We start from the raw sequence: 15,325 nt of genomic DNA on the forward strand, positions 1-15,325 counted from the left end.
TCTCTCCAGTCGGTGAAGAGTCGGGAGACGAACAAACCTGGTGGTTGCAGAAGGGGTTGTAAACGGCGGATTTATCCTCTGGTGGCACGCTGTTTGGACTCACTGGATGCGTTGCCTCTCCTGTAGTAGTGGCAGGCTATCGTATATCTTTTAGTTAAGTAACCGAGGCAGGGGTTCGACCATAATACTCTCCTGAATTTGACTGAGTGCCCACTGTTAGCGGTGTTTTACTACTAGCATGCTAACCTTACATCAACTTGGTTGAAGCTAGATCGCCCTACGGCGGCTAGTTAGCAGCTCATGCTAGCTGCGATAGCTCATGCGAGTTAGAGTCAGACACCAACTACCCCTGGTGGGAAACCAAGAATCGTAGAAGGACCCTTTAACCTCGTTGGACCCTGTGATTGTTAGCCTTAGCAAACCTCAGCGGACAACTTGTTTAAGATAAGCAACCGGATAGGATCTCCGGAGACCTCCGTTGTCTTTGTTCCTCCCAACATTTCTGGGGTAAGTGATTGTAAACAGTAAACAAGGTGCAAGATCCTTACATGAGAATATCGAAGCGAACCGGGCCTAGCATTAGCCAGCTAGTAGCTCGCTGAACTGTTAGCAATGACAATCGTAGCCAACTACAGTAGTATCAATGTATAAAAGATTTATATGAGATCAACAGATTCACATTCGTTTTAATGCTAATGAACACAGTGACCCGTTTCTCTGTGATCTGATCTGGTTTAGTACCCGATTTAACACACTTTTTAAGAATACGGTTATTTTCCAGAGACTGAACCGATAGTTTAGTGCGACAACGTGCAAGTTCAGTCAGGATAAACCTTATTTTTTTTTTTCATATAACTCGCTCGGTCTCGACGTTTTACTAAGAAACTGTGTATATAGGTTTTGGGTTGAACGAACTAGTTGCTTTTTTGCTGCAGACCACATTTATTATGTTTGCCTGAGTGCAGAATCTTAAGTTTTTCCCCTATAAAGTGCAGGTTTATAGTTTTATAAGAGGTTTCTATTTGACTGAGACTACATGCTAATATAAACATGTTTTAGCAACTTTTCCGAGCTTTTTGTTATTGCATTCACCGAGTGTTTCATTTTTTTTGGAATTGATCTGTTTCATGAGTTAAGAATTTGTTGGGTAATGTCTGTCTTATTTAAATAATACCCATGCGATGCCAGGTTGTTGTCATGGGGTCATTTTAGTCGTTTTAATCGATGCAGATGCGATGACTGCAGGTGTTGCACTGCAGAAGAAGGGTGAGAATGGGTCTTACCCCTAAATGATCAATAACCAGGCTGTCATGTTGACACACATCGACTTATTGAGTCGCAGAGTTAACACCCTTTTGGGCTGAAAACAGTATTGTGTGATAGCCGTTCCCTTCCCTTAAACACTTAAGGTCTTTTGCTCCTTGTTTGCCTACATGAAACAAACCCGAGTCTTAGCACAACCTCTGTTTTAGATTTTTTCCCCCCAGAAAAATCCCAAATACTTCCCTGTCTGACTGGATCTGGCTTTGTTCATTTTGACCCAGCATGACAGGAATGTGGTATTTGTGTAGAAAAGGGTTACCCACACGGATATACCTTAACCGATAACACACTTGTTGTTTCATGCCTGAGCTTTGCATCAAAGACTTCCTGTAAAACCCTGGATAAGAGCGTTTCATTTACTTATTTTGTGTGACAGACGAAACCTTCAGAGAGCCAGCGGAGGTCTTGTCACTCCCAGCAATGCAAGCATGCACACAGGGCGTTTGTGACGGCTTTCACGACATAAGGGTCCCTGTCGAGTTTAGTTGTATGTGATGGAATTTCTGCAGTCGCTCTGATGCTAATGCCCCTTAGTTAGCAACAGAATATATAGCTGGAGCCGATTGGTAGCGTTTGTGGGAGTTTAGTTTGTGAGCTCTATAACGTGGAGCCTCTTTTGTTGCTTACTTTCAGAAAGGCTGCACTTTTCTTGCAACAGATTGTCTGAAAATATTGCAACACCAGAGTTTTAAAGTACAGTGTGATGCCAGCCTTTTGTTAGCGCCTGGGTGGATTCATGCATCCGAGGATCGGATTTACCGGACCAGATTAAGTGAAACACAGTAACTACGGGGGGAAATCCATACTTATTGACTTCTGATGAGGCAAACAACTCAAATTTCAGTGGCGCTTCCTTGTTTGGATGCTTTTTCTTACTTTAGAGAAGAAGCGTTGGTGAAATATGAACACTACTCTTTTTGTTTTAACATCAATGCGAGTCGCTTTTCACAGCAAACGCTTGTTCGCAGGGGAAAGAACGGGACTCGTCACGGGTTGGATGTGCTTAAGGAGACACCACTTCAGGATTGCTCCCGTCCAGGAGCAGCTTGAAGTGGCTTCTGCGAAGCTCTGACCACATGATATAACACATGACATATTTACATGCAGTCAGTGGACAGAGACTTTATTGTTTACTTTTCTAATTATACCCACAACATCATAAAAGCCTTTCCTGTATAGATGCACCGAGGGGACGCTTTGAAAGTGTTAAACTAATGCGGGCAGCGGGTATAATGAATATTTCATCATTTTGTTATCTTTCCTTTGGTACTCTTCATTCGGCCGCATTCAACAAGTTCTCGTAGAAAAGGGCTTCAGCAGATGTCAACAATGAATTGTAATACGGAAATGTGTGTTTTACTGCAGCAGTGTCTGGTCGGTGGGGGGTATCTTTGGGCTTGTTTACAGAACGTTTCATATTCCCACAGTGCGTGCATGACCCCAGGGCCTTCTCCCAACCATTCTCATGGACACTTTAGATTTCCTCCGTCCTGCCACTGAAGCCCGTATTGACAGACGCGAAGGGGTCGGGCGTAGGTACGAGTGGAACCGGGCATCCGGCGTCTTCCACTGTGGTGGAAACTGTACCAAGTGGGTGGGCCAGATACTCGAATCCACCACACTCACTCGAAGCAGGGGTCTAATACAACTTTATAGCTGCACGGGGGCGTGCACGTAAGGGGTGGTTGTTCAATTTCCACCGGAGTTCTTTCACATTTTAAAGATACTTGTTATGACTGGATGTGGTGATGGGGACAGATGTGATTTGTAACCCGGAAACGTCATAAATAAAAAGCAGAAATGGGACTAGCGGCACGGTAGCCACCACGGGGGAACTCAGGTTCACACACGGTGCAGCCCCCCCCGCCCCCCAACCACAGTGACGCACGTCAGAAACGCGAACATCTGCGTTTGGGCGGCTTTTCGAACACCAAAAGTCAACAAGGGTGTCAGGGTGCAGCTGGCTGATGCACTTGGAGGCAGTTGCTGGGCCCAGAAACATTAGAAACCAAGAGAGAGGCGTCTGTGTTAAAGTGGAGTGCTTTGGTGATGCAGCGAGTGCGCTCTGATTTGAATGGGCCCCCGTCCAGGCCTGTCGGTGCCCAAACCACTATGTAGTGAAAAATAAAGAGGCATTTGGCTAATGAGTGATTCATGACATGACCTGTGATTTTTTTTTCTTTTCGTTTTGCCAAAGGGGAGTCGGGTCAAATAGAGAAGCCACCAGTCTGTTTCGCTTTGTTCTTAAAATGGAAAATCTAGACATAAAAGTGCAGCCAAACTGGGGGGCGCGGTTCCATTTCTCGGCTGTTTGGCGTTTTTCCTGGTTGATCTAGTTGAGAGGCCGTCTTAAAAGTAGATACTGGTGAAAGAGGACAGGAATGAGTGGAATATGAGGACTTGTTCAACGTTACAAGACACAAAAAGGAGATGCAGTGAGATTAGGAAAGCAGATTCAGAGTGTCTAGCCTGCTGCCATCAGCACCGTGTGTGGGATGCATGTGAGATCAATGAAAGAGGGATATTAAAGCTTCTTCTCTGCATCGGTGTCCAAAAGTCTCTTTTCCTAAACTCGACCGACCCTTTTAAAAATCCAAGCAGCAGCAAACGGACCTGAAGTTGCTCAAATCTCCGTGTTGCTCAAATCTTGTTCATCTTAAATACCAAGGTGGCTGCGGAACGAGAAACTCTGCAGATCCTGCTGCAGGAACATGATGTGGACTTCCCTAGAGAGTTCCGGTTTGTCTATTGAAAGTCATGAAACGGAGAGATACTTATTTGGTAATAATAGCATTGCACTACTAGCCTGCTGACAGGAAGTAGTGGAGCCTATATGGCGTCCAATCACTTTAATATGTCCTTTTTGGCAGGATTAGGACAACAAATGCATATTTTCATCCAGAGTTCTGATCGCATCTCCACTGACAGCCAAGGTCCTTGAATTAAACTCCACTTTTAGCTGTGAGTTGACTCACCCCTCCATGTTTAGCTCCTTCATTTTTAATGCTTTGGATTTATGAATTAATTGTGCCGCCTCTCGGCATTCTCCTTTGATACGTCCTAATGAACGTTTAATGCATGTTTACAGCCGAATGCGCCGCGTTCTGTGGTGAATTGTCCTCCTCTCTGCTTCTGTGAGGCACAGGCAGCATGTTAATAATTCAGTGCTCGGCTCCGTGGCTGTGAGTTTGGTAATGACGAGGAGGAGTAATCTTCCAGGCACGACGCTTTGATGCAGCGCGCGTCGCGAGAAAGTCACAGTTTGTGTCGCAACAAGTTAATAATGGATGTTTTAAGAAGGGCTCTCGAGGAAGGCCTGCCTGTCCTGTCGTGGTTCTTATCATTATTTTAACGTCCCTCCTCACCCGTCGGGGAATGGAACTCGCGTCCACGCTGGCGTCTGACACATTTTTCAGCGTATTACAGCAGCGGCGAGGAGAGACCCCGCGTCCACAGAGGCTCTTGAGCCTTCGGCTCAGACCTTTTCTCGTCTCGCTTTAACACAATTGCGTCTCTTCGCCGCCACCCACAACTCATCGCCTCTGAGAACCCACCAGTCTCTGAGACTGCAGCGGAGGTGTTGGATGAAGACCGCTTGAAAGGAGGAATCTCCTAGCAGAGGTCTCGTTGGCATGGAAACGACCGTCTTTGTGCGCGGGGGCTTCTCTTGTGTGCTTCGGAGGTTTCCCACTGTCCTGTGGTCCGAGAAGGCCTGAGCAGACTTTAGAAATTCGCCAGGCTTGGGTTTCCATTGTGATTTTATTCAGTACTTTGTGGTTGTGCATCCTCATTCTTTCTCAGATATGACCCCACGGAGTGTTCGATGCTTATTTTGGATCAGTGCCCCCTCAAACAGTCGGGAATTCACGCAAAATATCGAGGAAACGCCGATTGAAATTAAGTTGAGTATCAGAAAAAGCCCTGCTTTGGGTGGGCGATTAAAGGGCTCGTGAGGATGGGGGTGCGGAACAATGTCAGCGCTATCTCTTGTTTTAACCGTGTTCCACTGGAAGCGCCTGGAGCCTGTGGGCTTGTGGGAAATGTGCCATAAGTGGATGTCAAGTGATGTTACCAAACAGAAAGATAGTGCATGATACATTTCCTCTTAGAGCTTTCAAAGCTAAATACTTTGGCTCGGCTAAGGTTAATAATAGACCAGACGTTTCCCTCGATGGCTTGGTTGTTACTGGCTTTTCTATTTAGTTTTTTTTAAAAACTTGAATTCAATCAGCAGGAAATTATAGACTCCATCTGTTTATTTGCACGTGGATTTCTTATGGGATAAATATTAATCAAAGCTCAGTGACTTGTTTTTATTTGGCGTTCAGTTTAATTTAGCGGCGCTATATCCTTTCTAATCGATCTCGGTACACGACAGATGCTATCAAACCTGAATTGGGAGGAGGAGGAGGAGAGCGCGGCGCTCGTGCGCGTCGAGTCGCATCGAGCCCAGCTCGCTGGCCCACATTCTGACTTTTGGATAAATTATTTACTGTTTATCCAAATTAAAGTGGGTTGACTCGCGCTTTGGCTCAAAATGTAATTGAATCCGATTCTATCGACAAATTCAAGCGCGCTGAAAAAGCATTTTTGACATAATAAATATATCCTACAGTGTCAGTTTAGTAATGAATTGTTTGGGTGTGATAAAGAATTAGAGGCATTATTGGAATGTGTTACATTGTCATGGTAGGATATCCTCTCTGTGAATTGACCTGGGTGGCTTTCCGCCGGGGACGCAGGCAGCTGGCAGCTTAGCTAAAGTGCCTTTAAATCTATTAGAGGGGATAATCTTCAAGGTAGAGTTCAACAGAAGGAGCCGGCGAACCAGCCTGTCGATTCACTTTCTTTAATTTCTCTCGGACAATCCTTCAGTCCAGTGGAGTCCAGCACGTGGCTGCCAGATGGGTCCTTCATCACCTCCTGAAGGACCAGAGACTTTCAAATAAAAATAATAAAAGATTTGGAGGAAAAAGAGGCCGAACACCCTCTCGTCTGACTTCCTCTGCTGTCGCTGTAATCATAAACATTTGTTGCCCGCTCTACGCCCGCTTATGCCTTCCCAGCTGAGTTATTGGCTCAGGCTCACTTCAAAGTGCGGTCTGCAGAGCTGCAGATAACGCTGCGCATCCCTGAGCACCAGCAGGCTTTCCTTAAGTTGCTGCACAGCCTCTCGACAGAAGGGGCTGCCCCCCCCCGGACGGCACGTTCCAACATGCTGGCCACAACACTTAGCAGGCCGACAGCACGGTGGCACGGGGGTAAAAATATCGCTGCCTTTGAACTCCTGGCAACGTGGTGTCAAGACTGTTGATGTTCTGCCAGTTCGGGGTGGTTTATGATTCCCACCGTACACCCGCCCTTCATATAGTTCTCATGCAGGCCAAATTTGAACGCACCTGAATCATCAGCCTGAGGAAGAACAAGGATGATAAATTGATTTTGCTGCTATTTTAGTTCTCTATATTTTCCTACTTCCTTCAGCACGGCTGAAGCCTGAGCCAGAGTCCACACGCGTTCTGTCCTGTACAACACGGGCTGGGTTCTGGAGAGCGCCGCGATCATCGCCGTTAAGCCTCGCTAGTGTGATGCAGACGGAATCTGTGGAAGAAGACGCTTGAAAAGGTGGGGTTAGAGGAGGAAATGAGGCTGCATTCCAGCGGTGATTTATGAACCGCCTTTCATTCTGTCTGCACCGTCGGCCAGGTTGCAGCTGCTTTCGGACAGATCCTCAACTTAATAACTAAAACAGCACATGTGCAGAAGGCTGGAAAGTGGCAGAGATTCCTCTGGCCAAGAAGCCTTTTGAAAATATGTTGTTGCAGTAGTTTCTACACGGGTCACTGTTATAAAACAGTACCTGCTGTAATCAGCGTCAGCAGCGTGTGAGAACACAGCTAAACTCAGCGTTCCCACCTGTAGCAGGAATTAAAGGCAATCTTCTGAGATTTGGGCCGTGTTTATGCAACATTTTTCTGGAAAGTGAATGTATTCCTTTGACAAAAGCGCGCTCAAGTCACGTCACTGTAGCAATCTCTGCGTACACGTACTCACAGAAGCTCTAGAGAGTAGCAGCATGCATACCAGGGAAGTAGACTCATTTCTAATTTATTTTATGCCGCTGCAGAAGTGGCTGAGTGTTATTTTGCACATGCAAAGCTGGGCGTTACAGCCATGGACAAAGGACTGCTGTGAGTCATAGTGAGTCCATAGTTTTCACTTTTATGTGACGGTGTCGGAGTCTCGTGAGGCCATAGATTGCAAATTTTGCCTTTTTATGCAACAAATTGTCACGTAAAGATGTAAATCATTGGAACTCATCGGGCATGCTGCAGCCAAATTCCATTCCAACGTGTGCTACTCTGCTTTATGGTTGTGTTTAAACTACCCTCAAGTTGCCTCAGACTCCTGCTCTGGGTTAGAGAGGACATCAAATCAGGATAACATCTGTGATTTTGTTCATTGAACGCGGTTGCGTAACCCAGTGGTTGTCTCATATTTGGGCCAGAAAGGAGTCCAGCTAAACGGGGGCCAGGACACGCAGCACTCGCATTCCTCCGGGCGCAGTCAGACGGTGCGTTTACGCTACCTGCGCCCCGTCTTCTCCTGTTTGGATCCGCAGCTCAGATACATATTTGTCAGAAGATGGCAGTTTGATGTTGTCTTGTTTCATAACACAAGTGGTGGAAGATGAAACAGAGCAGGACAATATTCAATTATCCTCATGTTGTGGCGTGCTCCTCTTTATCTAAAAACGATCTTGTCACAGATGATCTGCTACACCCCTCCCCCCCCCCTCCACTACATCTGGAGCTTTGCAAAGGTCTCTCCGTACCACATCATTACACAACGAAGAGGCTTGATTTTCGCAGCCCTCCTGCCGATAAAGCCCGTAAGAATGCTCGATTGTTCGGCCTTTGCGTTTGTCTCACGGTTATCGGATGTCAAACAGCTGGACGGCCCGTCTGGGCATCTGCTCATTTCCCAGAAGTTAAGGTCCGTATCCAGTTTTGTTTGCGTCAAAACTCTGGAATCCCATTTTCTCCACCGCCAGCCTCTTAATGCAGCGGAATGGTCCAGTCTGGTGAGGCAAATCACGCTTCCAGGCTGCTTCTCCAACCAATAATCCCGTCTCCCATGTCTGAATACACTTTTCTGTATATTAACCTCTTCATTGACAAATGATACCCTTGGGTACAAAATAAGCCATCCTCTTTGTGGTGTTCTCTGCAGTCCTGATTGAATGTTGAGAGTTTTAACAGTTGAACATATGGATTGGTTTAGGAGGATTATAGCTGCTGTGAGACTTGGATTTCTCCTGTCCTCCCTGAACATAATAATAAGAACGCGAAGCCTGTGAAAGCCATTTTTTAATGCATCGGATACACGATCAGCATTTTCACCGCAGTAATACGTCGAATGGGCTGACAGTGCAATTTAGATGAGGATTAAGGAAAGCGGCATAGCTGGAACCCCAATATTGTGAGCACAAAAAGATAAAATAATTGCTTTGACACCAAAGGGCAGTAAATCCGGGTTCTACTGCACTGCAAGGGCAGAATACATTTCTTTGTGGAGAGAGTTAGAAAACAAGTTTTTGCTGTTGCAATACCGTTTGAGATAAAGTGATAGGCTGTCAAAGGCCTCATTATTTAAAAGGTGCCCCTCTCTGGCCCGGCTTGGCAGCAGCCTCCAGTTAACTTCCTGTCAGACAACACAGGAAGGGCTGACGCACCAGAGGTGGTGACTCACTGATGCAGGTGTTGCATCCCCAGCCAGGTTTGTAAGATGAAGGTTGTTTTTTGGCAGACCCATGAAGAGCAGATGAGTGTCCTGTCTAGTTCCTGAGGCCACGTGGTAAATTCCCAGCGACCTCACCAAGCTGCCATGGCTTTTCCGCCGTCTCCTCTCGCGATCCATATGGCTCGTTGGCCTGTTAACCCTTGGAAGACCTGTGAGGTAGATGCACTGACAGGCTTTTCTCTCTTTGTTTGCAGAAAGATTCGGCCCTTAGAGTGGCACCGGGAGCTGAGAAGACCGATTGTGGCCTCAACAAAGACGGACAGATAGAACTGTGAGTAAACACTGCAACCATGTGGGCTTGGCTATGTATTATTTCTCTTGATTCAGCTTCTGTAGGCCTACGCACTGGTTAGATCAGTAGGGTTTCTTGTCTTAGAAGCAGACATGTATGTCAGGGATAAAAAAAAATTCTTTGGTGTAATGTTTCATTTATCAGGTTCTTTGCAAATCTTTAACTAACATGGTAGCACAACTAGCATGTTTCGCTAATCCCCTTAATCCTGCAGTGAACCCTGTCAAATATTTAAGACATCGCTGTGCCATCTTTGCTTATTGTAGCTTGTGTTATTTCAGGCGCAATACCCATGATATTAATGTCACCTCAGTGTTACTGTTCTTTCCTTCGTTGGGGTTCATGTAACCTTTTGTTCGCCTTCTCGATTACCACTGTTTCATGACAAAGCGAAAACATCCTCCCGAATATTCAGTGTCGTTTAAAGGGGATATCTAAGCTAAAGTTCAGCAAGGGAAATGGAAAAGATATCCCAGTGGGAGGGACGTGAGCAAAAGCTTCAACTTGCTTATCTATATCCTTAGAGTTGATGTTTTCTATGATGCCTTTAATGCTCCTCGACACTGTGGGAATTTGTCTCTAAAGCCGTCAACGAGACGGTCTTGAATATTTCATCATGTTGGCACGTGCAGGTGAATTAAAGGTAAAGCGATAGCACGTAGCAGCGCCGCTGCTGCATTTTTAAGGCGCTGGCTCGAGTGTCAAAATGTTAACATTGTCTCCTGTAAACTGTTAAATGAGTCTCGATATCGACATGAGGGTTGAATAATTGGCAATGATGGTGATGGATGCATGATTTGGAAAACAAATATGGATCACCATCACTATTCCAGGTATGAAATGTAATTCCTATATTTTGAAGTAATACCCCAAGGCGTAACCTGGCTCTGTTCACAGATCCTTTCAGCACTCCACCTGCTTCTTAAACACACTTTCAGAGGAGACTAAGGATTTAATAATCGCCCGTGTCACCACGTCATCACCACTCACCTGTAAATAATTCAGAACACCTTCTGCCCAAGAGAATATCAGACAGTTCACTTCGTGAAAGGTACAAAAGCACATAGGAATGTGGCCAATAATCAGGAAGTTTAAGGTCATAGTTTAAAATGATAATGATTAGTTTCAACTCCAAATAAACATGAGAAAAGGATATGATCATTTATGAGGTTAAGAGGTCAATGCTGTGTTATGTAATATTGCATTATGACCTGAGGAAATCAGATATTGTGTTTGGGTGGTTTTTTGAACCATAACATGGGTGTGGACGTGCGTATGCAGGGTGTGGTTAATATGTGGTTGCTCACACCTCAGAGATCTTGTTGAAAACAGGGAATGGCTTTGTGTCAGGGCAACATAAACTTCTTCCAATGTATATTTGACTCTGCTTCTCTTAACCTTACACATTAAATAGATATACATATGAAATGTCTGAAGCAATGCTAAATTCCGTGGTTGTTGCAGCCGGCTCTGAGTTTTCAGTCTTTGGCCGCTAGAGGGCAGCGCAGTCAGTGGATCTGCCCTGTCTACATCTATGATTTCAAATGTCTTTTATTATATAGAATAAATATCAGTGAAGTTATTGAAAGGCGTGTTTTTTTAGGCTTTATACAGAAGGATACAAGCTGACACTGGTGATTTTTATTTCAAAAGTGCGCAGTCGGAGGAATTGCTGAGTGACAAACTACTACAAAGTAGTAAGCCTTATATGTTCTATATATATATATTTTAATTACACACTTATTCTTTAGTATATAATGGTTTAGCATATAATGGTGATGCATTGATGCTGTGAAGGTACGGTTCCAATGGGCTGCTTTGACCTCTGCTTCAGTTGCTGCCTTCGATCGTTTATTTATTTGTTTTAGAGATAATAAAGATGGCCGTTTGCCTCTAAAATTGCCATGAAGATGGTCAATGTCGTGCCGTCCTCCCCTCAAAACTGTTTGTCCAGAATTTCGAATGCCTTTATCAATACTAATAGTGTTATCTCATCTAACAGACCTACTGGGATTTGATGCCACCTATTTATTTTATCCTACGTAAGCCGTGTCATTCGGCCCCGAATCCCCGCCGCTGTGCACTGAATCTGCTTTAGGATCGATACCGAAGCTGTAAGCCGACACTTTGCAAAAAGCAAAATTCATAATTAATGACCGAGATATCCTTTCTTCCTTCCTTCTCTTTTCGAACCTGTGTGGAAAATAATAGATATGTAAATGTCGAGTCATCTCTATAATGTTTGTGCTTCATTTGCCGTGACAAAGGGTGTTTGTGTTAGTGCAACACTTTGTCCTTCGGTGCTACCGTCCTCTGTGTTTTTCTGCAGATGTGCTCATTTTCCACGTAGTTGGCAGCTCAATGTTTTAGAAAATCTGTGGTGCAGTGAATCTCAAGCAGGTGTCACCTTTAGCACCGCTGGTATCTGCACATCAACATTGTTCATTGAACAACGCAACTTTCTGTCACGAATTATTGCTTCTTCACCGCTTCGTTTCCATTCTCTGCTGCAATAAATGAAGGAGACGCTGTTCAAAATAAAGTCGGCTCATATTCAAGGACTTCCGTCCATTTATTTAGGAAGCGCATCTAATAATGGGTTGTTTTTTCCTACTTTGCTGTAGATGAAAGTGCATGTGATGCAGTCTGAATTCAAAAATGTTTTGTTTTTCCTCCACATAGTTGCTCTTAATGATGCAACCTGATCGGTTGTTAATCTTTATTAAGTCAATGCGCTCGAAAGAAGCAGGTGTGGAGAAATCCAGTTCTGTAAAGTCTATTATCCAGGAACAATAACTGCCATTATTTCTGAGCAATAAGTAACAAACTGCTGCTGTTCCTTTAAGAGGAAGACACTAATATAGAGTTCACAGTCAACCTGTCTTTGATTTGCCGTCGTTACTCTCTCCTCAAGGCCTCGAGGTTTCATCGGCGCTGGTAACTATTAGCTTCTGTGCTCGATAACGGTCGTGTGGCTCGGCGCTGTGCAGCATTTGAGATGAGTTGATGTGTAATCTCAGCCTGGCAATGAAACAACCTGCACTTTAATTCCAGAGGCTTTACCCAGTATCAACCACAGACCTGCAGATATCACTCATCGTAGGAGCTCCATAGCTGCGTGTATCATCCTATTCTATTGTTATTGGGTTTAAATATCTGTATCTTCATCCTTCAGAAACTTCCAAGTTTCACCAATTTTCATAATGCGTCTTCACGGCACTGACTGATGATCACCATGACACTCCTGTCTGCTCCGCTCTTATCTCCTAAATGCCTACAATGGGCCCCTCCCCCACCGCCTCCACCCTGTGTTCTGCTACACGGTTCCTCTGGTGCATGCAGAGTGGCTTGGATTTCTTAGAATAATCTCTCCTCTGCTTCCTCAATAACCAGGAAGTTCAGTGTCATATGAGGGACGCACTTTTTATCGGCAAGTTGGAGGAACCCGGTCTGAGTGGTTTACTCCCGGGGTGGCTGGAGGTGGTGTGTGTGTCTGTGTGCATGCGCGCGTGTGTGTAGGGTGGTGTATAGTTGTGGCAGCAGCATTAGCGGGGATAGCATCCTCGTTGCACAGCAGCCGAAGGAGTGGAGAGAAAAATGGGTGGAAATTGATAGTCTTGGTGGCATGTGATGCATCCTGGGTATTATTTTCAGCATCAGAGGAAAGTGTTTTGTGGATGGGAGTGTTTTCACAAGGGGAGGTGTGTGCTGTTCAGAGAAAGTACAGCATAGGGAGGGGAATAAGTGGGAAGCAATCAAGAGTGAAGTGGACCTGAAAAATGTGCTCAGTGGTGCATGTTTGCGTGGATCGAGGTGAGGATCAGTATTTGTGTTGCGTTAACAGCAGGTGAAGTCGGTCTGCTCTCGTTGATGGAGTACCTGTGGCTCAGCACCATGTGGAATACATCACAGAAGAGGAATCGGCTGTGAGGACTCGGGGAATCGCAGCAAAGACCAGGAAGTGGCTTCAGCTTGCAGACCAGTCTGGGTTTTTTTTCCCCCTGCCCGTCCCCGCGTCTTCTAACCCGTCTCGGTACATTAATGAGCAAGTCGATGTGCGGCTGTGGCTGCAGCATCATCTCCTCTCTGATGAAGAGACTCGGCTGCGCCGTGTGCTGCTCAGATCTTTTCTCCAGCCACACTTCAGAGCAGCTGCAGCGGCTGGCCGCCGGCTGCCCTCCTCAGCCAAAGGTAACGCCGCCACGGTCCCATCTGTGCCCTCTGTTAAATGGGTTTTGTGAGATTATTCCAGGAACCCTCGGGTCATGTGCCGTGCAGGAAGTATTTGGCCACATGCAGAACCCAGTTTTATTTATAATCTTTACTCTGCAACAGTACAGTTGACATCAAATCACACCCTCTCCCTGTGTGTAAAATGACTTCGTGGCTTTGTAAATAAATGGCGCATTTAAAGCTAAAACTATATCTGATAACTTTTGAAGGCTGTCACATTATATTACCAGTGATTGAGATAAGCTAATTAGCAGTAGCCAGTCTAACTGGAGAAAAGCCCAGGGGAATCGGCGACGACGTTGTTTAAGACTTTTTAAGAATCAGCGTTTTTTTTTTGCCGTAACACCGGTGTCACTGTCATGGCTCCAAGGGTCCCTGTTTCTCTCTCATGTACATGGTTTTCATAGCAGCCCTGCCATTGAGTTTAGGCCATTTCTGTTGAACTAGCAGCTTTCAAAGTGTTTTTTTTTTCTTGTTACTCTTTGTTTGCAGTATAGAACCCAATGACCTTTGGGTTTTCGCTGCGTTATCTCAGGGCACCCCAGAATAGGTCCATTCACAGCTTCCGCATTGAATTGAAGAAACGGAGGTTTGCGCAACTACAGTGCATTCATAAAATTTGCAGATTGGGTAGAAATCCTGTAGAATTGATGTGCTGAATGAGGATCCGCTGCCACGTTGTGCCGACAGACATTTCTCCAGTGTTTCTACGCACTCTGGCGCTGTTCTATTAAAGGCCACATCGGTGTGATTTATCGTTGCTATTTGAGGTTGTGCGGCTCGGTCCTGTATTTTTATACCCGTATTCTCAGCAGGGTTTATGTGCTATCTGTTTCCTGTAGCCTTAATATGATGGAGCCACTTCTATGGCCGCTCTCATCATTGGCGTCGCTCTTTCTCACATCCACGGGAATCGTTACTTTAAAACCACTCGTCTCTCAGACTTTAGCCATGAACAACTATTCTCATGAAATGGTAAATGTTGGATCACCCAGTTTAACCATAACCCAGTCTTTGTGGCACATCTGTGTTGTAGCGTTGCCATGGGATTGTTTAATGTACATTGTTTAATGTGACGTACGTGTCTTGATCAGGTTTAATGCTGCACATCTTCCAATGGATATTGTTGGTGCCTGTCCTCAGACTGTCGTCATGTCGCCTTTTAAGCAATTTTCATAAGAGCAGAGTAAAGAGGGAAGCTGCAGTGATTATTAAACCAGATTCGTGTGTAATAACCCTCTAAATTACAAGAGAATATCTGAGTTTCTGTTTCTGCACCACCCAATTCACACCTGGCGAAACCCAAACAGGCTATTTTTGCTCCCTTATCTCTTCCAGGACTGAGAATAAGGATTTATAACTGACAGACGTGATATCTCCCAACGTTTTATTCACCTCGAGATTCCATCTCCTCACGTCTGAGTATTCAGGAAACGCCAATTGAAAGCTTCAATTCTCATGCATGTACCAGCCGACGTGCAGAAATCCTTTTCTGTCTGTTTCTAAGGGTTTTAGTCAGGAAATGGTGGGCATTAATCAAAGCTGGGTTGAATTTGCACTGCTTCATCAGTGCTCCCGAGTGTTGAAGCAACAAACACTTTTCATGCTGCGTTTGGGAAATACGGCACAGAACCCCGGCCGGTTCTGGTAAAAGGCTGAGACAACTCCTGCTAT

The 15,325-nt window shown here is 45.2% G+C and overlaps 1 protein-coding gene across 2 annotated transcripts in view; it reads left to right on the forward strand.

Annotated features, from left to right (window-relative positions):
- Nucleotides 1-15,325, forward strand: part of fbxw7 (F-box and WD repeat domain containing 7) — a 58,060-nt gene continuing 42,735 nt past the window's right edge. Inside the window, exons 1-2 of one of the 2 annotated variants that reach the window (XM_029850506.1) lie at nucleotides 1-507; nucleotides 9,321-9,397. Coding sequence is in view for 1 of the 2 variants with exons in the window: in XM_011612962.2 (XP_011611264.2) it covers nucleotides 13,460-13,609 (150 nt within the window). In the remaining variant the exon portion in view is untranslated. Of the gene's footprint in view, nucleotides 508-9,320; nucleotides 9,398-13,202; nucleotides 13,610-15,325 lie in introns of those variants that run through there. The other variant, XM_011612962.2, reaches the window with a different exon arrangement.

Source organism: Takifugu rubripes, chromosome 17 (genome assembly GCF_901000725.2).
Source record: "Takifugu rubripes chromosome 17, fTakRub1.2, whole genome shotgun sequence".
Classification (NCBI taxonomy): domain Eukaryota; kingdom Metazoa; phylum Chordata; class Actinopteri; order Tetraodontiformes; family Tetraodontidae; genus Takifugu; species Takifugu rubripes.